Source organism: Falco biarmicus, chromosome 7, assembly GCF_023638135.1.
Source record: "Falco biarmicus isolate bFalBia1 chromosome 7, bFalBia1.pri, whole genome shotgun sequence".
Classification (NCBI taxonomy): Eukaryota; Metazoa; Chordata; class Aves; order Falconiformes; family Falconidae; genus Falco; species Falco biarmicus.
The window spans coordinates 7,999,053-8,026,451 of record NC_079294.1 but is presented as its reverse complement, the minus strand read 5'-3'; the positions used below and the strand labels follow the sequence as shown (position 1 = coordinate 8,026,451).

The 27,399-nt window shown below is 45.7% G+C and overlaps 1 protein-coding gene across 2 annotated transcripts in view; it reads left to right on the top strand.

The window, feature by feature from the left end:
• ADCK1 (aarF domain containing kinase 1) overlaps nt 1-27,399 on the top strand; it is a 78,272-nt gene that overhangs the window by 10,842 nt on the left and 40,031 nt on the right. The window contains exon 4 of one of the 2 annotated variants that reach the window (XM_056346758.1): nt 20,038-20,241. The exons of the other annotated variant lie outside the window; for it this stretch is intronic. Within the exon in view, the coding sequence (XP_056202733.1) occupies nt 20,038-20,241 (204 nt within the window). The remainder of the gene's footprint in view (nt 1-20,037; nt 20,242-27,399) is intronic. 2 annotated transcript variants of the gene reach the window in all.

Below are 27,399 nucleotides of genomic sequence, written 5' to 3'. Positions count from 1 at the left end.
TTGGGTATTTCTTCCCATTTCTGCCCCTGCTTGTACTGGGTCAGAGGAGGAAGGCAGGCAGCCTGCTCAGTGCCATTTCCTTATCTATTGCTTTCTCAGCAAACCATTTTATTCTGTAGAGAGTTGCATTTCTCTGACATTCTTCTGCCTCCTTGAGTATTTGTCTGCTCAGTCTCCAGTCAGCCTACCCTGTGACATTTCCCGTGTGCCTCTCATCGTAGCACCTGGATGTTTTGGTTGACACTTCCTTATTGCTGGCATTCTGTTGATCCTGCTGTCAGTCAGGAGGTATTGCACAACATGCAATTTGTTTAAGGGCTGGCATCAATGGGTTTCTGAGTTGTTGTCAGTGTAGTAAGAAGATTGCAATGGGTTGGTCATCTTGCAGATTTCCACACAAGTGGCCACTCTTGAAAATCCTGAGCAGGGCATTTTTTTGTCATTTTCCTCTGTAAGACAAAAGGTTACTGCTGTGAATGTGGATACAGGTTTGGTTTTTTAATGGATAGGAGACAGCAAGGAGAGAAGGGATCTGTGCTCAAGGTGTCTCCGGAGACAGTGGGAATCCATTCTTGAATTAACTTTGTTGGCTACAGAATTGCTTTGTCAGGGAGAAGCCATTTGGGGAGGTTAATTAACTTTCCTCCTTTTGAGAGCAGAATGAGGATGTTCTCCTCATTCAAACTCCTGGTTATTGGGCTGTCAGTATCTGGGCAAATATTTGGAAGGTGTAACCTTGTGCCATCATTACACAGATATGGTTTCTTGGTCCTTGGAGGCTTTTCCTGGCGGTTGTTGTGTTTGCTTCTCATGGTGGGGTGGGTGTTTTCAAAATGAGCTGCATCTCACAGTGAAGTTGCCCAGCTGAAGGATCCTGGAAAGAAAATGAGCGGGTGTATGTGTACGTGTGTTTTTAAAAAATAACCCACAGTTTCTGGATAGTTCAGACCAACGAAATAGCCCATGTCTTTGGACTTTTCTCATGATTCAGTAACACTATGTGCCTTAAATAATAGGAAGTGATGTCCTAAACCAGCTTTTTCATGATGGAAATGGACTGCAGCTGCAGAGAGAAATCCCTAGGGGCTCTCCATTGAGTTCCTTCAAAAAGGTACCTGTATATGGGGAATGGTAGGCTGTTCTGCACCACAGCCAGTGCGTGTGGTGGTGGCTCTTTTTGCTTGTGCTTCAGCCTGTGGTGAACTAGAGAAGCAAATTAACTTGTCTATGAGACATGGAATAGCCATTAGGTGGCAGTGACTTTCTGTCACCAAGCTAAATGGGAACCAGTAATACAGAGGTGAAGAGCTTCACAGCCCATCTACAGTCCCTGAGCTGATCATGTTTGGTTGCCCTATTATGTACTCCCCAGGATATCTCTTCATCTAAAAGGCATGGTCGACACTAATGCAGTCTAAAAAAGCTACTAGCAGGGCCAGCTGGTGGCTTGATGACTCTACATTTGAGCGCTGCTGTCTAGCAAACTTCCTGCCAACACATAAAGCATGAAAGCTTTGCACTGAAAACACGTAACAAGCTGTAAAATAAATCTTGTAATTATAAGACACTTCCTTTTCCTCCTGCTTTCTAGAGTGGTGTCAGCTGAACGTTGTGGCCATAGCATCTCTAGGTTTTAATTTTGGAGCATCAGGAAGGTCCATTTTTTTGGGAATGTGTGCCTATAAAACAAGATGTTCTTCAGTCCTCTGCAGTGATATATTCAGAGAAACAAGCCATCTCACTGTGGCATTTTTTGAAGAGGAAGAAGGAGAGAAGTGAGGGGAGAGAGGCAGCGTCTCATTTATTGCGCCTTCTTCCCTGACTGTGCACCTTTGTCCCTGAAGTGCTTCACTCCAGGAGCAAGGGCGTGAGGTGCCAGGCACAGCACTCTGATGGAGTGCTGCATCTTTCTTGCACCTCTCCAGCAGAAGTGAAACCGTGTGCCTTGGGAACGTTCAGCCTTCTCTCCTCCAGGTGGGGCTATCCCTTTTAATTTGAATCCCTGAAGACCTCATTACTTTGCTTCTTTAGAGCTGCGGAGGAGGTATAATAGCCAGAGGAGTATCTGAAGAACATCTCAACCGGTACAGTGAGGAAACCATTAGGAAGCCCTTGAAGGATGTAGGCTACAAGGAGCCTGCACCATGAGGAGCACTATAAAAAGAGCAAATGGAAAGTGAAGAAATAATCTTTTATTTAGTGTTTGGACTACGCCTTGAGTCTCAGTGTGAAATGAACACTCAGCAGTGCAAAGTCAAGACATATGGCAAGAGATGGTATCTTCTCTGCAGAGCTCATGGTTGAGATTTATTTATTTGCCTGAATTTTCACCCTGGATGCGAGCGGTGGAAATAGATACGAACGTAGGATTTCTTAGAGGGTTGAATGTCTCTGTAAAGAGAGAAGGGGAAACAAAAAGTGGGAATTGCTTATGATACCTCTGTAAGTAACTTAAGCCTGGTCCAATTGACTTTGGATCAGGCTCTAATCAAGGATATTTTCTTAATGAAGGACTATGTAGCCTTGAACTACTGGCCAGTTTATATGGCTTGGTTGTTGGAGGCCACCTGTAAAATCAATAGAGCTGACAGGTAGCTGATGCTTTCCCTGTTTTAAGAATAGGAAGACAACTGGCTTGAGAATTGAAATAATCTTATCTGACACTAGGAAAATAATATTCATTTGGGGATAGGGACATATCAGTACTTGTTATGGCAAACTGGGCTGCTCAAATGTTTTGTTTGTCCTTTGAGTCCTTAACAAGACCCATAGTGTGGATTCTGTTCCCCTTCCTAAGTTTGTTATAGTCAGCTTGCAGTGAAACACCAAAACACAAAAGTGAAGGACCCCAAATTAGGAGTACAGAGATGTAAAAACAGGAGTGAGAAGACTAGCATGGCGTGCAGAGAGTATTTCATGTATCAGGCCGAGCTGGAATTTCAGAGTAGGACTGAATACTGTAGATTTGCTCTGCTAAACCAGTGACCTTATCACATTCTCCCCAAAGTGTAACTGATAAAAGAATGTGCTGGAGGGTAGCACACAATTATCTTACCTGTCAAGCCAGTGTCTTCATTTAGTCTGTTAAGGCAGCGTTGAGGGAATTGCTGTGGTGAGTGGTGTCTTGCAAACCCTTTTCTGGAATTCTTGGCAATGTTGAAGGCATCTTAGTGGGTTCCAGGCAAACCCTTTTACTTATGTGGGGGGGGTCATTTGCATACTTGAGGGAAAGGTGTCTGTCTTGCTCCATCTGGTGCCCCAGGATAAGGCAGGACTCAGCCAGGCTGAGGAAGCCCTGGGAATTAGGAAGAAAGGAAGCTGTTTCTCTTCAGTTGGAGCAGTTGCTGATTTAGTCTAGGAACAAAACAAAATGTGAAGTTCAATGCCAAGTTTGGAAGCTACCCCTTTATGTACTAGGGTGTTCAGGTGCCCTGACTAGGAATCTGCTGATGTGAGCATATTCTGCATTTTTGCACATCTGGACAGGCACATCTGTCTGCCTGCAGACCTGTGCCTGTGTGTTCAGATATGAGTGCTTCTGTTGAAGTAACCACTTCCAAGACAGAGTCAGAAGTTCAAAGATGGCTTTGGAGGAGTGAATCCAAGATGGTAATCCCATTCACTGCTAACCTAGTTAAGCCTGCTTTTGGTCCCATAGAACTGGTTTGGGATTGCTTTTTTTTTTTCCCCTCCTTTTTTTTTTTTCTTGTTTCTTTTTTGACTTGAGAGTCCCGTGTCAGTAGCTGCAAATTCTGCTGATGGTGCACCATTCAGAGCAGCTTGCTGTTCCTTTCTCTGCAGCAGCATCATCTTGGCAGGTCTGACACCAGTAACAACTTGTTTTTGTCAGTGTACTGAGCTGATGTGACTTGGAAGGGGCCCACAGGGAGCAGATAAACATAGTGACAAGGGTCATCTTTATACAGCCTCCATTCTGTTCCTAGCTCCACTTTAATGATGAATTTGCGTGTGAGCCTGCACATATACACACATGCACAGTGCTTTGTGAAATGCCTCTTGCTAAGCCTGGATCCCTTTACTGTCTTGCCAGTTTTGCTGAGTTTAGAGGTAAATTCACTGAAAAGGTCACTAGCAGAGTTGCTTTTTGAAAACAGCTAGCTCCTAAAATGTCTTTACTGCCCCTGCAGTCTCTGTTTGAAAATGTACTTGTTTTCAGTTGCCTGTGAACTCTGTAATGGTACAGCCTGTTTGTTATTGTAGGGTTACTCTGAACACAAGTTGGTTTTTGTAGGGTTGCTGAAGGGCAGCAGGCTTTGCGCTTCCATTTGGTTATCGTAGAACTGTTGTGTGAAGAGAAGTAGGGAAGATACCCTTTCCTTTCTTGGGCCCTTTCCTTTGTATTCATAGTCAGGCAGCACAGTTGGGCATTTCCAGAGCCCAGCAGGAGATGTTTGATGTCTGCAATGCCCTGGTATCACCTGTTCTGTCTCTCCTCTTTCTCTCCTGGACAGCTTCCCTGCTTCTATTTTTTGCAGTAAGCTGAGGTTTTGGTGTGGCAGTCTGAATTGGGAGTTACTTGCTGCCAATATATGGGATGGTGATCCTTGACTGGGGAACATTTTTATAATGAAATGATGGCTCCTGAGTGATGGAAGGTGAGAAACAGCAAGGCTGTTAGCTGGAACTGTGCTTTCCTCACTCTGAGCTGGTGCTTGTACTAGGTTGTGTGCTTGAAGACAAGGGGTTTCTGCAACCTGATGCATGTGAAGGGTTGCCAAGAGCTATACCACCTCCTGCCTCCCTGACCAGCAGGGATAGACCCACCGCAACTTTCCTCAACCTCCACTGGCCCCAAAAGCCACAGGTTAGGGGCCGAGTTTGTACCAGGAGTGAGGGTGATGTTTGATTCTTTTAAACCATGGTTTCGATTCTAGGGTAGCAAGTGCTGGGTGGATTCATTGCCAGCCCCAGACAGGACAGCTCTCCCAGCCTGCGGCTTTGCACACCTGTGTTGATAGCAGCCAAGCCAGCAGGTTTGCCCTTCCCAGTTCCTTTCTGGAGTATGATTCCCAGCTTTGGCAGAGCTTGGTCCTCATCTGGAAAGATGAGCTCCACGCTGTGTGTATCTTAGCTTCATTCCTGGAAATCTCACTCCAGAAACAGTGAGATGTTAGATTCTGTAGCAGGCTGAAATCAAATGAGCTCACAGCCCAGGGAACTCTTCCATTTACAAACAGCCTAGAAGCCCATTATATTTCATATTAGTATTGAAAAATGTGATTTTTATTTGAAGGATACTAAATTTAAATAAAGCAACAACAAAGAAGTCAAGCTCTGTCCCTTTGCAACGTCTTTGAAATGGTGGGATGTGTGTGTAGCTAATGAAGAAAAGTTCCTTTAAACAGTGTTCATTGCTTATAATTTTTGGAGATAAGTGTAGTAAATTAAAGCAGCAGCAATGTGTAGGTAAGACCACTTCCCCACACAACCCCTGTCCCAATGGCAGGTGCCTCTCCTTCCACCTGCGTTGCTCAACAAATTTAATCTCAAGAGGGGAAATGAATTCTCAATTGCAACATGCCTAGTAATTAACTGCACTGTAATTCTGATGTGCAGTGCTGTCACCCACCATCGGGTGGGAGTGGAAAAGGCACTGCATTTTGTTGATGGTTGAACATTTGTTTTCCTCATCATTTTGACACCAGAGGTAATTGCCATTCCTGAAATATTCTCTCGCTACCATTACAAAGCAACTGTTAGGGACAAATTAATTATGAAGAATCCTGTTATGACAGATTAATAGGGCAACAGAGGAGATTTCTTTTTCTTCTTCCAGGCAACTGAATAGTAAAATCTAACAGCTCCGTATAACTGCTAGAAACATGTGCTTCTCTGTAAGCCAACACATATTTAGTTGGAGATGGGGGATTTGCAAAACCAGAACTAGAGTATAGAGTGGGTTTCCAAGCTTGCTTTTCCTGAGCTTTTGGTTTCCCAGTACCATATGCCAAAATGAGCTTGAATCTGGGCATTGCCATATGGAGGGGAGGTCTTCATGGTTGGTGTTGGACCAATGTCTTCTGTTTGTGTCATGGTTGAGCAGCATCATGAAGGCTTGGAAGTGAGGAATGCTGGACTTGTGGCTTTGATGGATTTTAGAACAAGACACAAAATCATTATCTGGACTACTTTATTGCCACTAAGGATTCCCTGTGTCAGGGAGGTCAGATCTGATGTGCTGGTGGAGTTTTAAGTGGCCAATGATGTTCTCTCTCTCTGTGTCCCCCTGGAATTTGCAGACTACCTGCCCAAAATTATTCTTGTGGAGTGCTCTCTGGGGACTGTTGTGATTTGGCCCATAGATGACTGCCTTCCTGTTGTGGAGGTGATTAAGGCACCCTGCCTCCCTGTGCCTGAAGTGTTCTGTCAAAGTCCAGGGGAGGAGGAGTTTGAAATATCTGGATTACTCATGGCTGTGTTTAGAAGCTCACCCAATTTATGTGTTGTCAGGACAGCAATTCATGTAGTCTTGGCAATTGTGCTCCTAAAGAGGCAGTTAGATGTCTATCTCATAGTTGACTGGCTACTATTGGATGCTATGCATCCCAGGTGCTGATGAGCACATGGTTAAAAAGGAGCCTATTTTAGTCTTCAGAATAGGCATAATACAGATTTAAAGAAATTCCTGGAGAAGGCCTAGATTTAAAGAAGCTCCTGGAGGAGACCTGTTCACATTCTCTGCTTTGCCTTCTTTGCTGTCTCACTCAAGTCGTCAGGCAGTAGAGTCTTGGTAAAGGATCTGTTTAGTTGGGACTGGAGTCCCGTCTTACCACCTCCAGCCAAGTGCTTGTACATGCAGCACTCTGTCCCTGCCCAGGAAAGGAACAAATCTTCAGTGGTGATCAACGCACAACCCCGCTTCGTGCCTTGATCTCCATAATGGGAGAACAGTGAAGCGAAACTGAATCAAGACCACATTTATCCCATTTTCCATCTTCTCCTGCCTGCTAATGTCAACTCCCAGTTTCACTGTGACTTCATCCTTCTTCATGGGATCTCTGTATCTCTGTATGGAGTGTGTAAGTGCTTTAATATTAAATATTTGAGGCTAGAAGTCACAGATAGCATTACTTTTGAATTAATAGCATCTGATTTCATTGCTTTGCTTCATGTCCATCTTGTGTAGTGTTGATTCTCTATGGGCCTTTTTGGCATGCAAATTTTGTCTTTGGGACTATCCGCAGTGACTGTATTTTGCCAGCAAGGTCTGATTGTTTGGAGGATCTTTGTCAGTATGATTTTTTCTGTCAGGTTTTGTGCTGATTGCCTTTGTGATAAGCCTTTTGTCTTGAGTTTACTATTTACCTTCTAGCCAAGGTTAGAAATCATTTGTCTTTGACTAGCCTGTTGATGGAGATTGCCTCTTGCCTATTATCTCCAGTGCAGCGTCATCTTCGTTTTTTCTTGTCCCATGTTAGCCTCTTATACCAGATTCTCCCCCTTTTGACAAAGGAGCCTGGACTTTTGTTTATGAGAGTTTCAGACTGAAACCTGGCCTCCTATATGGTACATTCTTTTTCAAATTGTGGCAAGTGCTGCCTGATTTGCAGTTTTCTCCACAGGGAGGTTGTAACTGGGTAATGATGGACCAGGCTTCCCTTACCCTGCCCCTTGAGATATGTGCATAGGTGATTTATGGTAATCAGTGTCTTTTAAATGAAGATAAAATCCACCCCAGATTTCTGCTTGATAAAGCCCATTTCCTGCTATTTGTAATTGCTTCTTTGGAAGGATGGGGGATAAGGGTAGGGATATTCCTTCACAGGCAATTGTACAGAAATCTATTTTATAATGTCCTAGGCTGAACCACTCTTAAATATTGACTAGCTACGTTGATCCTGGATGGAACAGGTAACCTGGTGGTGGAGGCTTTCTGCTCCTTTTCTTCTTGGCTGTGTGCCCAGCTCTCCATACATTGATAATGTTTCCTGTTGCACCCACTTCTTCGTAAATAAAGTAATGGCTGACAGTGAGTCTGTAGGTGGAGGGACACTCCGTTTTCTTAAAATTAGAATGAGACCAGACATCCAACAGCTTAACTGACTGTTTTACTCTAGGTTCTTACAATATGTTTGACATTTACAAATGCAGCACCCCTGCCTCGTGGATGCTCATTCATCTCTTAGATGAGAGGGAAGACTCAACAACTGGCAATGGAAAGGGCAAAATGTTGAACACGTAATTGTATATAAAGATGATCTCAGTTTTATTCCCTTCACAACCTTGGTGAGCCACAGCCAAGTGCAGGAGAGACATATACAATATTGTTCATTGTGATACCAGCTGCAATAATGAAAATTGCCTCTGGTACTGCTGGGGGTAATTCTTTCTGCTTATTGTGGGAACAAAAGTAATCTACTCTGGATAATGAATAACCAACACATGGCTTCACCTGGGCTCTCCTTTTGTTCATCTCAGTTTAGTGCCATGTCAAATATTCACGTTTTTCTTTATTAAACTGCTATCTCATGCTATTTTAAAGTGACACACTCAAAGCTAATATAGGTTATATCTGTTGCTTGTGTTCCTAGCACCTGTAAGGATTCAGTAGACCAAATGCTACCTTCACGGACATCCCCATAAGCCCATTGCTTATGCTTCCATTGGCACCTGCATAAAACTACTGTTTTCAATGAGGAAGCACAAGAGTGGCTGCAAGGAAGGATCTGACCTTCTAATTGCAGTTTAACAAGTCTATTGATTGTGTATGAATCAAAAGAGACACCAGCTCACTCTCCCACAGTGGTGACATTGCTGGGATGCTAATAGACACTGGCTGCCTTTCTTGGTGTGGAGCTGTGTGATGTTAACTGGATGAAAAAGCTGCAGTAATTTATATATATATTTTTTTCACTGAGGTCAGCAACTCTGGTACTTAGAAGGGAACAGACCTGCTGAGTGACAAGGGGACATTTCTTGAGTTTTGGGTTCTTTTTCAACATAGGCACTTTTAGAAGTAGAACTGCACTTTGCCATTGATGGTGACTTACTGGCACCACAGCCTCTCTCTATCTGTTGGATATGGGGCTATGACAGTCACTGCAGGTTTTTGGAATTGACAGCATAATCCATGGTTGTTATCTTTCCTGACTTCTTTGTCGATCTAATTTAATCACTTCTAGGTATTTCATGTGTTACTGTGTCTCTCCTCTTCAGGCATCCTGTCCCTGTGGGAAGGGTCAGTTCTTTAAAGGTCAGAGCTTCTCAGATTAAAGAAGGGGAAAGGAATCTGCCTCTCAGTTTGGTAAGGGGCTGTATTGAGATCTCTAGAGAGATTGCAATGGAAACCCTTCCTTCTGGATTCTGTAACCAAGCTCAATGCTGGTGCTTGTCTGTGTGGCTGTAAGAGAGGGAGCCCACTTACTCTGCTTCCCTGGCCATTGGAGTAACCTGCCAGGGGAGAAGTTGCATATGTACAAGGAGGGAGAAGCTGCTGTTGCATGGTTTAATAGTCTGACGTTGACTCAGATAGGTCCTGACTGGAGGTCAGCTGTGACGTGCAGCTGGTAGGGTGGGATTTGACTGTTGGGGAAGAGAAAAATGTCAGCCCAAATTCTTCGGCGTTGACAAAGTGGATGTGATGATTTCTCCCCTCCAGCTGCAACGGCTGCCTTTGTGCTTCCTTCTTCCCTGCACACCCACACTAGGAGAGCAGACTGTGTGAAGCTACCCTGTCTTGACCCTCAGCTGTTGAAGCAGATGAGACTTAGCTGAGCTTTCTCCATCTTTCCTTCAGTTCTTGGGCCATCGATCCTGATAAACTTCATCTTTCAGTATGTCTTTCAGTGTATCTTCTGTCTGTCGGTGTTTCCTGTGGGGTCCGTGACTTTTCCAGCTCCATTTTATTGCAGGGTGGGGTGTGGGGACTAAGGGATCAGGCTGTCAGATGTCCATCCTCATCTGTGCTGCTAGGATCCTTCACTTTGCTTTGAAGTCCAAGAATATTCAGTATTGAACAGATTCCTTTGGTACTCGTTTCATCTCGTCTTCCACCTCTTCACTAACCCTAGTAACACCCTGTATGTTTCCTTTCCTGTTTACAGTGTCTGACCTCTTGTTTAATTAGAAAATGTTACCAGGTCAGCCTTCTTGGCAGAATCACATTTTATTATTGAGGACACACCACAAAAATTTTTCTCTTTCATACCATACCAGTTCATCTGTCTTGCAGTGGCTCCTGATGTACTCTTCCTTGTTTGTTTTGCTTTCTCTATCTGGAACTTCAGACCTTTCTTTAAGTGAAGAGGCCATCCCTACACCTCTCTCCCTAGTGTGAAGCCTCCCTATGCATAGCCATAACTGCATGAGCTTCAGTGAGAGCTAATTCCTAATGTGGCCTTGTTTGAGCTCTTCCCCCCACCCTCCTCATGGCCCAGGACCAGCCCTCATTTCCTACTGATGCTATTCCCTCACATGCTACTGTCTTCCCAGGCTCTCCTTACCTAGACATAGCTGTCTGGGGGGGTGTTCTCCCTTAAGGTCATTTTTACTGCACAGCATCATCGCCTGTGCAGTTTCTGTAGGGTCTGTCAGCAGCTTCTGTTTAGGGAACGCTGCTGAATGTAACACACATCTTGGGTGATCTTATTCTTTATAGCTACTGGAAATAGCAAATAAAATAGGGCTTAATAGGACTGATGGTTGGGAGTCCCCCACTACAGCTAAAGACAAGGCCATATAAGATGGTGTCTTTCAGCCCTCAGGTTTTTTTTTCATTGTCATCCCACATAGTCTGATCCAAGCTGAGCTGAATTAATTTTGTTAGCAAGATTTTGAGAGATGTCGTGTCAAATTTATTATCATTTCACCTGCCTCTGAACAGGAGCTGCAGGCACTGTGATCAATGGATCGAGACACGTGCCTAATTTCACTGCAGCTTCTGTAACCCTGTGCCTTCTGCAGCCATGCTGTTGAATCCTGTCCTCTGTGGGTGCTCTGCAATGAAGCGCAGGACAGATCTCTTTGTATAGTAGCCCTATCAGGACAACAAGACACTGAGGGCACTTTTGAGAACCTGCTGACTTTGCAGGTGTTATACATCTGTGTATACATAGGTCTGGTCCTTCCTTCTCATGCAAATCTGGTCTGATTCTGGTCTGATCTTATCCTCACGTGTAAGTACCATTCATGTAAGTGTACACACCCCAAATTAGAGCCTGTCAAGGACCTGTTGTAGAGTAACAGGGCAAAGCAGCTTCAAGAGCAGAACCTTGTTCACTGGAGGTGCTGTCTGTAAGTGTAAAGCTCTCAGCTTGACTCTCAAATTCCTATATTCAACAGTTGGATGTGGAACTGTTAATGGGGAGAATAGACAGGTAATGCTGTAGCTATAGAAGTGCTACACCCCAGTTATTTTAGCATGTTATTTTCCCCTTGTCTCCGACCATCCCTTCCCTGTGCTCCTTCGTCTCTGTACTCAGGAGACTTAGACAGAATAGTGCATTATATCACAGAGGTGTCTAGAGGGGAAACAGCTGCTCCCTTCTGATTTTTCTCCTGAACTGCCCCACAGATAACTAATTGCAGCTCAGTTGGTTCTATTAGCTATTTACCTAAAATTGAGCTGGCTAATGAAAATGTTTCTAATTAATACGAGGCAGATTAAAACTCATTACAGCAAGGTCGTCAGTAATGAGAGATAATCAGAGCACAAATGACCGAGCTTGGAGCAAAATGAAGATGGAACACGGAGCAGGCAATCGGTGCTGGTTGTGCATACACCAGCCAGCAAGTGCAGGGTTCAGCAAGGTGACTGCTGGTGCTCTGTGCTGTGGTTGAGCAATGCTGCTCCCTGCTTTTCAGAGCAGCTTGGGAAGTGACTGGCTGAAGAGATGGACCTCAGCCCAGCGTAAATATTTCCTGAACCAAGTGACATCTCAAGCTAAGGGTTTGTTGCTAGGCTACCCCTTAGTCACCTGTACGGATTGTGAGGAACCATGTTGTGAATCAGGGTATTAGTGGGAAGATCATGGGGGGGAGGTCAATATCTGTGTGTGCTTGTGTGTTGAAATTCAGAGTCCTGATGGCTTGGAGGGTGGAAGCTTGTGTGTCTGTTTGGTGTGAAATGGGCTGACCTAGGTTTGGAAAAGTCCCTTGTGATCTCCAGGGAAATTTTGCACAAATCGTGAAATGTGTTTGCTTTAATTTCAGCTGCCTTTAGCACTGGTGATACAATGCCACAGCACCAACACCAGATTTCAGCTGCCTTATGCAGGGTCCTTATGTATATCCTTCCATTTATCCAGGGTTCACTGGCTATCTTGCTAGTTGTGTGACTCCTTGTTGCCATGTTTGTGAAACTTTGAAGCTAAGAAACATTGCTTTAGTCTAGGGGATCATCTCTGTCTTTTATCCTTTGCAAGCTGTAAAGCTGTTTTTCTCACGTCTGCCTGTCCCACTGGCAACCAACTGTTGTGCCAGAATTTCTGAAGAATATCAATCTCTGCTTGGACTATTTTGAGCTACGGAAGTCAACAGAATTAGGGAGATGCCTTTTTGACAGCATTTACACCAAGGGGAACTAACTAAAAAGATCTGAAAAGATAATGTGGGAACATATGGAATGCCCTACTCTCATGTGGGCAGGCAGAGACCCGTAGGAAGATCTTTAGGAATGTTATATATAACTTACACAAATAATTAATTATTACCTAGTGGGGTACATTGCACCAGGAGTTATCCCAGTTCCAAAGACAGGGATCTGTCCATGATCGGCAGTATGATCCCATGGTATTGGTATAAGGAAGCATTTGAATGGGAAATACCTGGTGTGCCTAGGAACGAGCTGTTGTAAAAGGTAGGCAGGAAGGATAATACAAAAAGGAGGCAATAACAATTCCATAGATTTGTGTGTCTCCCTGCAGCATCCCTGCTGTCAGTCAGTTTGATTACCAGGCTGATAGTGGTAATGAAGGCTATAGTAGTTTATATTAACTGTATGCTTATTCAAATTTGTTGAAAGAGGAGATAACGGCCCCTTAGACACAAGTACACTGTCATTGTAACAGGTTCTAGGTTTTCTATTGCTGTTCTTAAAGCACCCGAGTACCCTAGTCACTTCACCAGCCTGCATCCTCCCTAAACATCTTCACAGATTTTTTGGCTTGACACTCGATTTCAGGCTCTCACTGTGTTAAAATGAGATGGGCATCCTTTTGTTCCTCTCTGGTTTGTGCTGTCCTGGGTCATCTAAAACTGTTCTGTAGTTTTACCAGTCGTGTGCATATGGCCCTGTCATGATTTGGGATGGAAAAGGACCAGATTCCTTTCCTATCTTCTCTGACATGTCTTTTCTCCCTCCCTGACTTACTGTGTTTTGGGGATACCCGCTACAGAGGTATAATGACATCCTCTCTTCCTTCTGTATGGAGTCCGAGGGACAGCCATGCTTTTCCAGTCCAGTCTCTTGTGGCTGCAGGTATTCCTGGAAGAGCTGTCTCATCCAGGATGGCTGACAGCATATATGCCTGGGACGCTCTCACAGACTGTGTGCCACAAGATACTTCCCAGCATCGCAAAGGCTTAATATGAAAGACCATAAGCAGCAGTTCTGCAGTGCCATGGAAAGAAGGCAAGAGTCCATCACCAATGTCCCAAGTCCTTGCAATGGCAGGTAATTCAGTAAATACAGAAGACCCCTGGAAGCAGGTTGAACTGCAGCAGCAGGGGTGGCCAATTTAACTGCAATGTAGGAGCTGGATACACCAAATAAGTTCTTTAAAGATTTTGATGGTGCACCCTGTTTGCATTCTGCCTCTCGCTGTGGCCAATCAATAGGGTAATTTTTTTTCTTGATGCCTTGAGCAAGAGTGTTTAAAGCCCTTTAGACATTTTATTACATGTAATGTTCTTACGGGTCTGTAAAATGGGGGATAGCAATCCTGAGTTTTGTAAAGAGCTTTGTAAAAGCACTTGTAGAGATGAAAAGCGCTCCATATAAAGTCAGGTATGGTTGTTTTATCATAAATGTCTAAAGTCTTTCTGAAGTCCATTAAGCTCTTGGCTTCTTTGTCCTCTGACAGTGAGTGCCACTGGTTAATGCTGTACTGTGTAAAATGGCATGTAAAAAAAACTTTGAAAAGGTTGTTGCTTTGTGGAATGCCCGACTATTGGCCATTTTGTGAGAGCTGGAAATAGGAATGGGATATTTTATTATTTCATAGAACTCTTCTTTCCTATGCATCAGCTCCCTTTAATCTAAACAGTCCTCTAGCATTTCAGATCTCTTTTTTTCATAGACTCTTTTCAAGTTCATGCTAATTTTTTCCTTGTTCTTCTCTGCCCTCTTCTTTTTCTTCTGTACCTCTTTTTGTGATGGGATGTCCAGAATCCAAGGTGAGGTTGTGCTTTCAGTTTAAATAATGACATTTTAATATTTTTAATGTTTTTCTCTTTTCCTTTCTTTACACAGTCAAACAGCTTGTCGTGGTTTTCCTGACCCCCACTGTGCATTGAGCATGTACCTTCACTGAGCCATCCACAACAATGTGATGCAAGTGTTGGGTGGCTACAGTTAATTTAGAGCGCCCATCAGTGTGTGCAGGGAGGATAAATCGCACCTTCCAATATGTGTAACCTTGCAGCCATCTATGCTGAGGGTGAGCTGCCAGTCTATTGATTGTTCACTTATCTTTGGTAGGGACTTGGCAGGGCTTATTTTTCCATAGCGGTGAATAATTTCTGTTGCATCTCATGGAATTTTTGTCACTGCACCACTGTCTCCTTTGCCAGATCACTAGCAGGGAAATTAAATCTTGGTGTAAGAAAGGTTTTAATGGGACACTGCTCTTTATTCTTGACAGTGATGTGGGTCAGTCTATTTGTAGTAGAGAGCCCCTGCTGCCTTGTGGGTGCTACCTGGACCTGTTTGCCTTCTCATCGCATTTCTCAGTATTTCCAGCGCTAGTCCAGCCTCCCTGGAAGTAACAACATTGCAGGTGCTAACATGGACAGGGCTTCTGCAGTATCACCTCATTTAGCACCCTTCTGCCTTGTGGGTGCTACCCAGACCTGTTTGCCTTTCCATCACATTTCTCAGTGTTTCCAGTGCTGGTTCAGCCTCACTGGATGTAACAACATTGCAAGTGCTAAGGTAGGCAAGGCTTCCACAGTATCACCTTGTCTAAAAGAGCTCAGAGCAGGTTGAAATCAAGCTGTGGTAAAAACATCACTAAATGTTGCAGCCTTGTCCTAACTAGAGTCCCCCACTGCTGACGTCTGTAGAGCTGGGCTTGGTGTTGCAGAGAGGGAATGCTGAGCTGGGAATGGGATAAAATGAGCAAGCGATGTCACATCTTCTCTGATAATTACTCAGTTTTCTTTCCACTCTTTGTGTGGGAGTTTGTTGAAAGCCACTTGAAAGTCCCAGTAGATATCCCCCTTTTCTCTTCTATTGACCATTGCATTAACATGCTTAGAGTATTTTAGCGGACTGGTGAAGAATGATTTTTTTCCTCTTAAAATTCCTGTTGGCTGTTTTCAGTCATATCACATTTCGCTAGATGATTTTTAGGACTCTATAATTATTATCTCAACTAATTTAATTGATACAGAATAAAAGCTTGCAGGACTATAATTCCCCAGATTACTCTGGATTTTTCTTAAAAACAGGGTAACTTTTGTTCCCCTTCAGTCCTCTGGAAGCTAATGGTTTTAATGTGCGACCATTTTATTATGATTATTAGCATCTCAGCTACTTTTTGAATTAATCTGTAATTGTTATATGATTGAAGTTTTCAAGGTATTTTCTGAAGACATCTTCCTTGAAATACTGTCTAGGAGAGTGTAACTCCATTGTAAGCAGTGATGGCCAGGCTTCTTTTCAGCATCCTGCTCTGTTCAGGGAATTGCTTGCAGAAGGAGAATGCGCCTCCTTTCCCTTGCTCAGTTTGGAAGTAGGTGGGATGCGAGCAGGCACCACGTGGTGTGGAGCTGTTCCTGCTCCCCTGTACAAGAGTGCTGTCCAGTATGGAGGTGGGAAGAGGAGCAGCCCTTCTAGCCCTGTCCTCTGGGTGAAATCCAGCCTGATGTCCTTTGTGAGATGTCTATGTTTGCAGTGTTCCTGGAGGCAGCACTCATCACCAGGAATTTGTGGTGACTTGTTTGTTATGTCTTTGACTAATTGAATTTCAAATTTTCTCTCTGCATTCCTAATCCTCATTTCACATTTTGCCAGCTATGAGTATGCCCTTCAGGGCTGGAATGACTTTTCTGAAGGATTTTTGATACGAGTGGCTTCCACCACATACCTTACTGTCTTTAGTGGCCTTTCTTCTGAGCCCTTTTGTCACCAGGTCTGTCACCAGACAGCAGATACTCAAGCTTTCACGAGACTATTTTAACTTTGGTATTTATTTTCTTCTAAATTAATTCCTTTGTTTTTAAGACGAGATTAGTATCTGCCAATTTGTGACACCTGCATGTCTGGTGCTCTGAAGAGCAGTTCTTTGCCAAGGTCTTTGTGAATAAAGGCTCCTTCAAAAGCATCAATATGTCTTGAGAAGCCAGCTCTGCTTGTACATCAAGGAAAAATTAAAGCTCTGCTTGCTGAGTGTGTGCTTCATTCCAGAGGTGCCTCCTCTCCATACCTGACAGTTGTTAAACTTTCACTGTGGCCCGTATGGAACAATTTTAATAATCTATGTTAATCCCAGTCTACGCAGGGCTTAGGTAGACTACAGGAGTCTGTTGGCCATCCTGTGGGACAACGGAGAATTTGTCCTGCTGAAATTTGGGGAGGGGATTTGAGACAGAAGGAGATGCCCAGGTGGACTGAGGGAAGAACCATATACACACTCAGACAGCATTTGTGATCTGAAGTGTTTCCCAAGGGAGGCTTATTCTTGGTAATCCTTGGTACGTGAAATGCTTCCTTTCTCTGCAGTGTGCTTCTAGGCATGATGGATACAAGCAGGTCCATGTCTAACCAGCTGTTGTTCCCAGCTCTTTTTCCTGATAAGAAGAGTCTTCAAGGTATTGCTTGTGCAACGAAGAGCAATATCTTGTGAGATTCCTCAGAGAAAAGCTCTGAGCCATTCTATGGGTTTCCATTTACCCTGCAGTTTCTCCAAGGTAGGACAGAAACCTGTCAGCAGTATTGGACACAGTTGTAGGAAAGTGACACTCTTGCTTTGCCTATGATTAGGAGAGGTCATCTATCAGAGAAACAAGTGCTGCATCTGGACCATGACCTAGCTTGGGGAGATCCAGGCAATTAATAGATATTAATTATAGATGTTTCTGCTAAAAATCCTGACCTGGTTGGTAAGAAAAGAGACCTTGGTAGCTGCATTCACAGTCCTGCCTCATTCTCACTGTACTTCTGCCTCTAACGTGGACTGGAGTTTTGTAAAATGTAGGGCTACAGACAGATTTCCTTCTTCTGAGACAAGTTGTCTGGTCATCTTCTGTCTGTCTAGCAGGGGCAGGAGCTGGCATTCCCTGGTCTGGACAGCCAGCCAGGGCAGCTGTCTCTTGGGAGTTTTAGCCAAGCCAGTTGTGAGAACATGAGACCCCCTATGCTGTGCATGGGAGTTTTGTCCTGTTTTGTTCCTGGAACTCTCTGTAAGGATGCTCTTGTCTCTCCTGGCTGGGACTGCTGTGTCTATGAGGCCAACCAGGTTCTCTGCAGGGTAGATATGTTTGGAAGAGCCAAAATTTCCTCTCGCTTGGTGCTAGAGGAGAGACTATTTCTCCCTCCTTCTCAGCAGTGACCGACATGGAGATGTACCCTGCATCCAAGTGTGTCTACAACCAGTTGCATTGTCAGCTATGAGTTTTCCATCCTGTTTCTTCCATCTCCCTTGGCAATCTGTGTGGGATGGGTAGGTACATTGGAGGCAGCACCTCTATGCCGAGCTGGCTGCCCAGCCTCATGCCCAGCACTGCGCTGCAGCCTCAGGGTTGCTGTCGCTCTGCCCTGGGCCGTGCTGCAGCCTGGAGTCATTTGAGGGGCTCCTGCTGTGCCTGCAGGAGATTGCAGGGTGCTGTGCTGGCTCATGCTCAGTGCTGGGGTTTTTGGAACGAATCTGCAAGGAGCCTTGCCACTGTGTCCTGCCAGTATCCCGGGCTATCCTGGGGGAGCGCGGCCGGCCACTGCTCCCCTTCCCCATTGCTGCTGCTGGAGGAGTTCCCCCATGGCTGGAGGCAGCGGGCAGAGTGTGAGTACTGAAGCTGCATAAAAGCTGTTTCCCTGTAATGGGCTGCACTCCTGATGCTGTGACAAAATACCCAGCTGCTCTGGCTCCCTCCTTCCTGCTGCCTTTCTCTTTCATCCCAATACTCCCTCCCTGCTTTTGTTGCTCTCTCATCCTCTTTCACAGCTTCCTTTCCATGTCCCCTTCTGGCCTGCTTTTGCCTCTGCCACACAACAGGGGAGGGGAGCAGGGAAACAGCCGGGTCAGAGGCTTGCTTGTTACAGCAGGAGCTTTAGAGTTGGTGTGTAAAATGCAGCACAATAATGTGGGAGACTTCAGGTATGCTCGTGGATGTTATTTTCTGCCTATGTATTCGTGAGTGCTTTTGAGCAGGCAATACGCTGGGGGAAACTCACGCACCTAGCACAAGTTATGCTTGCCCGTGCGTGCCCACCTAGGAAAGTGTGTGTGCACGCGTGCGTATGTGTGCATCAAGCTGTCAAGTCTCACATGCTAAGTGTGAGACTTGCACATTAGGCTTTCTCCTCACACTCCCCTAGGCCTGTGTTTCATGCACTTGCAGCTCAGCACCCAGTCTTTCCCCTGATATGTTCCCCAGTGCAAGACACTCGCCCTGTCCATGATGTGACACAGCACTGCTTTGCACAGAAGTCAAAGATAGCCACGGAATGGGGTGTGTGTGGTGTTCCCACCTTTGTGGTGGTGTTCCTTTCTGCCGTATATTTTGAGGCTTTTGGTGGAGTCCCACACCACAGGGTCTTGGGCAGATGAGGTCTGCAGATACAGGATTTGACCTTCAATGACTTCTGACACAGAAGCGAGAGGACTTAGGAGCCTCCATGCAGATAGGTGTCAGGCATTAATGGGAGATGGGTGCGGAGTTATTTTTCATCATTGATGTGCTTAGATTTTATTAATGTATCAGAGTTAACTTATCTGAAGTTTATTAAAGAATATTGAGTGTAGCTGTGTCCTTGGCAGGAGGTTTGTCTAGTGAGAGTAATAAAGGCAGAATAAATCATTGTCACTGAAGGATGTGGTGGCTGGCCTGTTCTTGAAAGGCGGAATGAACCTCAGGAGCTGAAATCCAGGCCAGGCAAATGGTTGGTGATAGGTTTTGTAATTTGATGGCTGCATTTTGGCCAATGTGAGCAAAGCTGGGAAGTCTTCTAATTCTTAGTTTCTAAAACCACTGTCACTGCAGACTTTGCTGGCAATGTAAACAGTAAGACCAAGACCTGGGTGGACTGAAGGGATGTGATTTCCCCTTGTGGTGTGTCAGTGAGCTGAGAAGGATGAAGGACTGCCTGCGTGCTGTCGTCCTCACTGCCAAATAGACACCTGTAGTTTTGATTTTTAACAGATTCTGCTTCCAAGTTCCTGGAAGTTTCTGGAATGGTATCTCATTTTCTTGCTTTAATTCACGGCACTCATACTAAGAGTCTAACATACATGGTTTTGGTCCTGACTTTTGCCTGTTGACAAGGGTTCCCAATCTGTGCATCATAGCGGTGGAGCACAGTGACAAACCAATGCTGTCCCATGGTTAGACATCTTATTCTGTGTAAGGAGGTAGTGTGGACAGAGCCAGAAAGTAATGTGCTGTCACTGATCGTGGTGCCTGTGCAAACAAGTGTTGAAGCCCCTTATACTCTGGAGCATCTTGTCCTGGTCTGGTTCAGCCCCTCTAAATCAAGCCAGAGTCCTAATATTTAGCTGACACATTAGATGATGATGCCCAAAATCAAGAAAGGAAATTCCTGGGCTGTGTGAATACTGGACATATAAAGGTATATATATATGGATGTGTGCATGTAACAGACAGTAAAAGGGCTTAGCTGATGTTCTGGTCTCTCCGCAGGTGCATCTGCGCTCTGCTGAGCGCCTCCGGGACCTGTGCTGCACCAACAGAGGCACCTTCATCAAAGTGGGACAGCACCTGGGAGCACTTGATTACCTGCTACCTGAGGAGTACACTCGCACCCTCAAAGTGCTGCACAGCCAGGCCCCGCAGAGCACCAGGCAGGAGATTGAGCAAGTTATTCGTGAGGATCTGGGCAAAGAGGTAGGGGCAGCCACAGCCTGTGTTGGCTCTCAGGCCTCAGCGAGCCCTGGGCAGCTAGAGGAAGGAAAACAGGAGCAAGGAAGTCCCTGGTAGTTCTCAGTGGCAAGAGGTACCAAGCAGGAGGTATCTCTTCCTTGCCCCTGGGAGAAGGCCATGTGAATTTTCCTTGTCCATTGCTGGGCATTATTAGCAAGTTTAGGAAAGGAGAAGGTAAGAGTGGATTAAGGATGTGAAAGCTGCAGGTGGAAATGGCGGGACTCAGCAGAGCAGCGTACCCCGAGGTTATGCCGAGACTCACAGGGCTGCTGGAGTTCAGGGTGGAGGGCCATCTGCCACACTGAGGGGTGGGAGCTGGAGGTATTCGTGTTCAGGGCGAAGATATGTTAGCAGAGCTCTGTGAGGGACTGCTCTCCTCTGGCTGCACTGGACCAATTCCATCTAACAGTGACAGCCCTTTACTTTCTCAAGCCCCTAATTAACCCCCAAAGAAAATAATAGCATAAATCACTTTTGGTGCTTACAGTCAGGTAACACAGTAGCCCAGAAGTCTATGTCACCATTAACCCTCAGCAACCCATAGCACTGATATCAGATGTAGGTGCCTGTGTTCATTAGATGTAAGGGAAGTAACTGCAGTAGAGAGGATGTTCCGATATTTTGCATCTTGCCCTTTACAAGAAGATATCCCCTCACTCCAGCCCATGTTGAGGAGAGATATTTCAAGGATCACAACTGACATGGTAAGAGAGAGGCAGGAGGCAACAGTGTGTGAAGGCAATGGTAGAGAAGGTGCGTGTGAGTGGGAGGAAGACAGGGGGCTGAAGAAGGCAAGCAGTGTGTACATCTGTTATTGCTCATATGTAGAGGTTTGTGGGGCTGTTTTGGGTTGTTCTGGTCTGTCTGACTGTGTGGTAAGGAGGTATGTGGGGAATGTGAGGGGGTAACTGAAGTATTTGCACCTAGTGGGTATATTATGGGCAGATTTGGATGGGGTGGGTCTGCCCATGTGTAGTTTAAGGGTCTAGGTATTGTCCAGTCAGCAATGACAATTAATATTCCCCTGAAGTTTAACGGCAGGGTTAATGTCAGCCCCTGACCTGCAAGATGCTCCCTCTCTCTGCACTGCAGCCTTGTAGCCTGGCCGGTACCAGCTGTGTTTCATAGCTCAGTGGATAGATGGAGCAGGGCAGGCTAGCTGCTCCCTGCAGGCTCCCTGCTGCTCTGTGAGCCTCCATCCGGCAGCCTCTCCTCTGCAGGAGCTGTGGAAAGCCACCCCAGGATTAGACCCCATTAAATTACCAGAGCAGCCACCTATGGCTCAGTTTGTGTGGCATCTCTCAGAGGCTGAGGCAGGTGCTCGGAGACGGGCCCTTTTCTTTTCTCTGAAGTGCGTGTTCAGCTGCCACTGATACGCCCTGGTTTCTTTCAGCTTTTTGGGAGCTAGATGAACCCTCCATGCCTCATTGATTCCCAGCGAGGCAGCTCGAAATCAGTCTCCACAGCAGCCTTCCCTCTTAGCATTCATTTCACCCACATGGGCAGTGCTGGGCAATATTTAATTTTGAAGAGACAAAGAGGGGGAGAAAAAAAGGTAGAAATGGGAAGAAGGAGATAGAGGGGAAACGCTAATGAGAGAGAGAGAGTGATGATAAAAGACACAAATGAAGAGAATGACATGTATAGACATAAAGGAGCTGTTGAAACTGGGCAGTATTAAAAGCTGAGGTAAATGCCCATGTTCATCAGTTGCAAGGTATTTAAAAAACAAAAAGGATTGGGGGAATCTAATGCACCAAAGTTGTCTTTGCTGGAGCCCAGAGGATTTAATAGGGTGACTTCAGGAACAAATTTAATTCCCACGTAGCTACATCCTCAGTACATTTTAAATATGATGTACTTAGCTGAAATATAAATGGCAGAAGGGCAAGGTGGAGTGTCAGGGTAGAGGAGAGTGGAAAGATGGATCCTGAAATCTTCCCCCTTGGGGCCAGCATCTCACCTGGGAGCTTGCAGATGAATTAAAATAGAAGAGAAAATAACAGTGAGGGAAGCTTCCCAGGGCACTTAGGCCTAACCCTGCTGCTCTCGAATTCAGTGGTAAGACTTCCAGTTCCCCCATCAGGTGCAAGAGCTGGCTCCTCACATGAATCTCAAGTGTAGGCAAGAAGTAATTACATATGGTTTGGATCCATGCAGAACAAATGGAAGAAATTGCAACTGGAAATACAGAGATACCTAGGGAGGAATGTGACAAGCCGACAAATTAGGCAAGAGCTTCCAAAAGGGCTTGAAGATCAAAAAAAGCCAATTTTATGTGTAGAAGCATTGTGTCTTCAGTCAATTAGGAGCAGTCTGTCTTCTGATGTGACCTATGCCGGAGAATCTTATCAGAGGCTTGGATATTTGACAAATGAAGCGGTTTTGTGGGAAAACTGGCATAACTGGAGATCATGCCAATGGGACTGATCTTTGAGCAAAGACAGAAGGCTTGTGAGGTAGATTTACAGCAGTTCAATGCGGTTGTTGTCACCCTGCAGACTTGCGTGACACCCTAGTGATCGTGGATCTCCCATTCTTGGCCAGCATCATGGCTGGAGACTGGGAGCTGCAGTGTGGAGCTCTGCCATATGAGCTAATGGACTGATTTAAAGGCAAATGGCAGGTGTGCTGATCTGACGTAGAAGGTGCATCATATATGCTGACTAGGGCAACCTGTCAAACCCTGTTTTAAGTCTAGGGGGAATCCGTGTAGCTATCAGGGATCTTTGGGATAAAAATAATCAGTAGTGAGCAGATGCTGTCTTTCTGATCTTGGCCACAGTGGTTTGGCTAAGTGGTGATGGGCAGTGATCATTCTCTTGAGTGTTGTATGCAAGAGGTTGAGATGGAGGGTGGGATTCTGAGGGCAACATGAGTAGCAGCAGTGGGAGAGGCTGCAGAAAGAAATTTTTACAATGACTTCTGGATCACTAGCAAGATCATAGAGTAAGAATCTTCTGGGGAGACAGTGGAGATACCGCAGGTTGGGCTCGTTCTGGATTCCTTGAAGCAATTGGGAAAAGCATATGGGTGCATAAAATGGGTGATGAGATATGAATAAAAGAGTCTTTCCTACTCTATTTTCATCTTCCTTGCTTGAACAAGGTTCTGAAAATGAAAAGGTGTCAAGTGTGGAAAATGAAAGTGAAATGTGTATGTTCCCTACCCCACAACTGTATTTTTCTCTGCAGAGCTATTAATGACACAGATAAAGATGGCTGGCTCAGCTGAGCTCTCTAACTCAACAAAGTGCATTGCGAGCAGAGCCAGGCAACTTCTGGTGAAATGTGGACACCAGACATTCAGGGAGAAAGACTGATGAGGGGCTCTGGAAGATAAATCTTTCAGAGTGGCTGCACCTTACAAGCACAAAATCATTGTGTTTAGAAACTAGAAATGATGGAAGTAATGTTTTACCAGCACTGGGATTAAGGGCATTTCCTCCCTCTGGCAGGTCTGTTGGAAGGGACTGGTTTGTGGCTATGGGATACAGGGATACTGGGGAGGCGATGCCAGTTCAGTCCCAGAGCAGAGATGCAGAACCCAGGGCATCTCTGAGTTTGGCCAAGCCAGTTCCAGCTGACAGCCCTTTGGTGTCTGTCAGAAAGGCTTCCTGTAGGTCTTTCTGTATGTAATTTCCATGGACAGGGTGCCCAGAGGAGCTAATTGCTCATTGCTAAAGACTGGTCAGACTGTTGTGAAACTCTCCCCTTTCAAAAGTAAATCTGCTTCTCTCTGCTCTGATCAAGGCTATTCCAGAGCATCCCTCCTCATAGGACTGAATAGCTGCAGAATGACTTGGCAGCTTTTACAGCCCTGGTTTTCTAAATATTGTTGGTGCCTTTCTGTTGTCTGGCTCTGGTACTGTCCAGTGCAGTCCCTCATATGGCTCTGTGGGTCTTGCTTCTCTGCTGCTATGCAATGATAATGAGTTTAGATACTGTGACATCTCCTCACTTCATTGTATACTCCTATCTATGCCAACATGCTCTTTTACCTCTTTCTAGTCCTAAAATACCTCCTTGTTTGCAGTCATATTGCACATCCCAGTAGGCTACAGCATAGCTCTACCCCCTCATCACCACTGTAATCCCTCTGTTGTATACAGCAAGACATCATTTTCCAGAGCCCATTGCTCATCACCTTCCAGCCCATCCTCACACATTGGCATCTTGTAATCAACTTTATGACTTTCCCCCCCCAAGACTCCTTATTGTCCCTCTTGGTGTGTTTGTGTACTCCATACTCTACCCAGGCTTTAACTCACGTTGAAGGTAATTTTTCCTGAGGGGAGACACTCCTTCCCTACACATCTCTCAGCACTGTCCTTTTAGAAATACCTCAGTTCCCCCACCTGTGCTCCTTTCTGGCTGGTTCCCATCAGGCTGGTTCTCGGGTTTCTGCTCCTGTGTCTGGTCTGAGGTTGTGCAGCTGGGGATTAGGACCAGGATAAAATTAGCATCTCCTTGAGGCCAGTGTGGTCCCAGGTAGGGTCTTTCCCATGCTGGTAGGGCACCTGTGTGGCACGGCTGCCCAGGTGCTCTGTGTCCAGGTTGTGTCTTTGCCTGGGGGGCGAGGGGCTGGTACAGGGCATTGGGCCTGTCTCGCCTGCCATGGGAGTGAGGGTCTCTCCTTCCTCCTTGCCCCTTGATTTATCCTCACATCTCTGGCCTCTTGCTAACAGTTGTTGAAGCTGTCACAGAGATGAATGGAAACTGCTGAAGCTGAGTAGTCTCAGATGCTGTTGAGGGACCCCAAGAAATGCTGACCTCAGGTATCCACATCTGCATACATACTTATACCACCAGTCTGCTGTGCTTCAGGAAGGCTGAGAGGCAAAACAGGGTCCCGTAGGGAGAATCCAGCAGTGATTGAGTGTGTTGGTTCCAGTGCTTGCTGTGTTCAAAGCTGGGAGAAAGGGCTGGGGAGACCCCAGAGGTCAAGGCTTGTCTTTGCTGAAGCCAAATTGTATAAAGGGCTTAAATAGTTGGAAAGACAGTCATTTGGAAGGATGTCAGTCTAGCTCTGCTTTGTGGGAGTGCAGGTAACGGGAAGTAGTGTCTAATTGCTTTATTAGCCAGCACCTCCAAGGAGACCATCCTTTTCATCCACATTTAATTGCAGCTTTTACCTGTTTTTCAAGGACTATTTTGCCATTTGCAAGAAACCTCCTGCAGCCATACAGTAATGGAGCTTGCTGATTGAGCAGGGCAGGGTATGTCAACGGTTTGACTGTGATTTGTAAGCAAAGCACGTGTGGTAGAGGAACCTCCTGTGCTAAGGTTTGTGAGGCAAGATGCATTTTCACAGAGATGTTTGGAGGACTCAGCCTTAGGTTAAAGGGCTTTGCTCTCCTTGGATTCCTACCATTGTACCTGGCATGGCACCAGTGCTATGCAGTAAGAAACAGATACTCCTTGTCTGAGAAGCCATTGTCCCTGCAGCAAAACTGTGGCTAATAAGGTTACTGCCCTTTGTCCCTCTATTTTAAATTGCTCCCAAGTTTCCCAAAGTGTCTTCTAGGTCGGGTACACATTATTCATCCACTGTTGATGGTACACCTGGGAGCATGGTCACTGCAGTGATGTGCAGCAATGCCATGCGGTCGTTTGACAGGGAGGGACAAAAATCACATGCCCATGTGAACCTGCCATGGGAAAGATTTAGAATGAGACCGCAGCAAGGTGCTAATCCCCACAGCAAGAGACTTCCCTGCCCTGGAACTGTTGGAGTATGGGAAAAGACAGACGGAATAGAAAAGGCTCCTCTTTTTACTCCTATTTCTGTATGTATTCTTGGTACAGCATGGCAGCCTCTGCTGTGTCAGAGACGGGAGAAGGACGGACTGATTTCTTTCCTTCTGGAACTGTTAATTAGCATTTTAAGCTCTGGCAAGACATATGCTTACTTCTGATTTGCAGAACTATTGAAGCAGCGCTGAGCCCTGTGGGAAAGCAGCTAGGCCTTCAGTAGGCTGTTGGGTATTACAGTGCATGTCCTACAGCATCCAAGTTGTTCCCAAGGGAGTAGGAGCCACTTTCTGTAGCTGGCTCCATATGTTGCCCTATAGAAGATTCATTTACCCGGCTAGATCACAAGGTCTTCAGGTCACGATGCTGCAGATCCTGTTATGGCCCCAGAAGGCCTCTTCCCAAGCTTGCAGTGTTGTCTTAACCCATGCAGGATGCCAGGACATATGCCTACTCCCTCCAGTGTTGCACAAACTTGTGGTCAAGTGTTCTTCCCAAAAGCGCTGATGTGTGGCACAGTCAGTGCACGGCTGCTCTCGTGGTTGCTTGGGGGGCTGTGGGACTGATGCTACGTGGCTCTGCTGAACACGAGGGTCTCATGTAGCTTGTCCACTCCAGCAATGCTGTGCTGGGGTGCTCTGTGAAGTTGGATCTCTCATACATCGTTAACAGACATGGGGAAAGTAGATTTAGGTCAGCAAGAGCTTCTTCTGCCTGCTGTGGGTGGTATGGCCATCACAGGAAATCTCTTCCTGCATGACATTACCCACCAGAGGGGAGGCTGGGCTATGGTGGCCGTTAGTCTGACAGTGTGAGGGGCTGGGAAGTGGGACAGCAGGATTTGGCCCTTCTCCCGCCCCCTAAGCCTCTCTCAGTAGGCCCGTCAGGGCTTCCAAGCAGCCGTCAATAAAAAACACATTTGTATTAAAACTATAATGAGGAATAAAAAAAGTTCACATTTTTTTTCAATAACTCGGGATATAAAAAAGAGATTTTTATCAATTACGAAAAGGATTTTGGCCATAAAAAGGTAATTTAAAGAGTCTGAGATGGATGGTGAATAGCATTAATGTCACCCAGAACAAATGGGCCTGCATTACTCAACTGAAAGGCAAGAGCAGCTGCCTGTGCGGGTCCCGCTGCTGCTACAGCCTCCGCCGTGCTCTGCCTTACCCTGCCTCGGGTGAAAGGCCCCAGCTGCTGACAGACCACAGCGTGGCTGCCCCCACACCCAGCCCGTGTGCGGGCAGTAGCTGCCCAGCACCGCTGCTCCACTGTCAAGGGCAGGTGGGGAAAGTGGGGAGCTTTGTGTGGCTTGGGTGGTCCACCTTGCTTGGTTCCTTGTGTCCTCTTGCTCGCTCCATTTGCA